The following is a 1,747-nucleotide window of genomic DNA, read 5'->3' as shown; positions in this document are numbered from 1 at the left end:
ACACATACATTCAAGTAGAAACCCAACAAGTTAGTTTGATCATGCCATGCGTATTTTCCAGGTGCTCAACCAGGAGTGCGTCAGCCCAACACTCCTTGGCTTTCCCCTGCGACTCAAGGTCAACGCGACCGGCTCTCTCGTCCTGACCCGTGACGGAACCTTTGAAATGAGTGGCCACGGCGTGATGTTGGAAGGGCACCTGAACCCCTCTGCTGTCGTGGCAGTGGAAGAGACCCTAACTGTAGATGGCTTCGGGTTTCTCAGCGGCATAAGAAGACGAACCACGCAGACCTCCCACATGCAACTTGGCCTGAAGGTGGAGGTGGTAAATGGCGAGCTTGTGGACGTGCAGCTTAACGTGCCAGAGGAAGAGGTTGCCAAAGTCAGTTCCTCTGTTCAGGTGGGGCTCTATGACAACGCCCAGGCCGGCTGGAATGTGGCGCAGCAGCCGGAAGAAGCAGATGGTGAAGGACGGTGCACACCAGAAAATTTCAATAAAGTCGTTGGTCTGAAATTCTGTGCAAACAATGGTCTGGAGATCACTCGAACTGACACTTTTAACCACTATAAATTCAGCTTTGAGAACAGGGATGGCAAAGCTAAAGTCCTCTTTGATACACCCGGTTCGTCAGTGGATCGACAGTTCAGTATAAAGGTGAACACTAACCCTGAAAATTTTGGCGGTTCCCTTGTGTACCCTGGGAAGCGCTACGACATAAAAGGGGAAAGTGTGAGCACGCAGCGCAAGAAGAGGTTTAAAATTCAATATCTCGAAGACTCAGACACGAAAGGGGAATTAGACTTGCTCATCAACAGGAGGGATGAAGGATTTAAGGTGTCCTACACGTCAGGGATCAAGATGAAGTTAAAGGGCATCGGAGACTTCAGCCTGAATGGAAAGCTGGCAGTTGGGGACGATGCCCTTTCCGTGGAAGGGACCCTTATATCCAGTCTACAGTATGAACCGATAGCTTTCAAGGGTAAGGAATAATAGTATCTGGATTGGCAAGAACCTGTGTATAGGCATATGAAGTTTCATGAGAATAGTTTGTAAAATGTTATTATTGGATGCATTAGGATCATCTTTAAGCATACCGTCTAGTTTAGCAACTGCTGTCCTGTGAGAACCTCGTGACTTACGATGCATGTATCTCCCCCAAGAAAGAGAGCATACAGCATGTACAGTACATGGATAATGATTGCTACCCAGTGTGAGGTTGATACTGATCACATCTTCGCACGCAGCTAACATGTGTTTTTGTCTTTTGTATGCGTAGCCTCATGGGAACGGGACGGGGACCAGCATAGTCTTGAAGGCCTCTTCGCTGCCGGCCAGTTAGGATCAGCCACTGGAAGCGCTAATGTTTCCCCGAGCAGTGTTAAAGCACAGCTGAAAGGAGACTATAGTTACGATCAGCCGGAACCTCACACTTTTTCCGTCACGTTGGATTTGGCAAACAAGTCTGGAGGAAGAGGAATGTACAAGGGACAAGTGTCAGCCACGGTAGGTCTTGGAGGCCATTCTCTTGGCAGTGACACATACCATTCTTATGTATCAAAGTAAGATAAAGTGACTAACATTGATTTCTTGCTCTTCCTTGACAGTCGAGTCAAGCTGAGGTCAACCTTGATGTTTCGTATCTTTACCAAGAGAACCTTCTGCATTTCATGGCTGACACCACCGTCTTAGGCAAAGTGGTCAGTGCTCCGGAAAGTAATGCTTGTGTACATGCATTAAAGTCACTAA

General features: G+C 47.7%; 1 protein-coding gene across 1 annotated transcript in view; it reads left to right on the top strand.

Moving 5' to 3' along the window:
- LOC119591120 (apolipophorins-like) overlaps window positions 1-1,690 on the top strand; it is a 4,306-nt gene extending 2,616 nt beyond the window's left edge. Inside the window, exons 5-7 of the mRNA XM_037939834.1 lie at window positions 62-980; window positions 1,278-1,560; window positions 1,606-1,690. Coding sequence (XP_037795762.1) covers window positions 62-980; window positions 1,278-1,560; window positions 1,606-1,690 — 1,287 coding nt within the window. The remainder of the gene's footprint in view (window positions 1-61; window positions 981-1,277; window positions 1,561-1,605) is intronic.
- Window positions 1,691-1,747: the final 57 nt, after the last annotated feature.

Source organism: Penaeus monodon, chromosome 28, assembly GCF_015228065.2.
Source record: "Penaeus monodon isolate SGIC_2016 chromosome 28, NSTDA_Pmon_1, whole genome shotgun sequence".
Lineage (NCBI taxonomy): Eukaryota > Metazoa > Arthropoda > Malacostraca > Decapoda > Penaeidae > Penaeus > Penaeus monodon.
The sequence above is the reverse complement of the archived record's forward strand: the minus strand, read 5'-3'. Positions and strand labels throughout refer to the sequence as shown.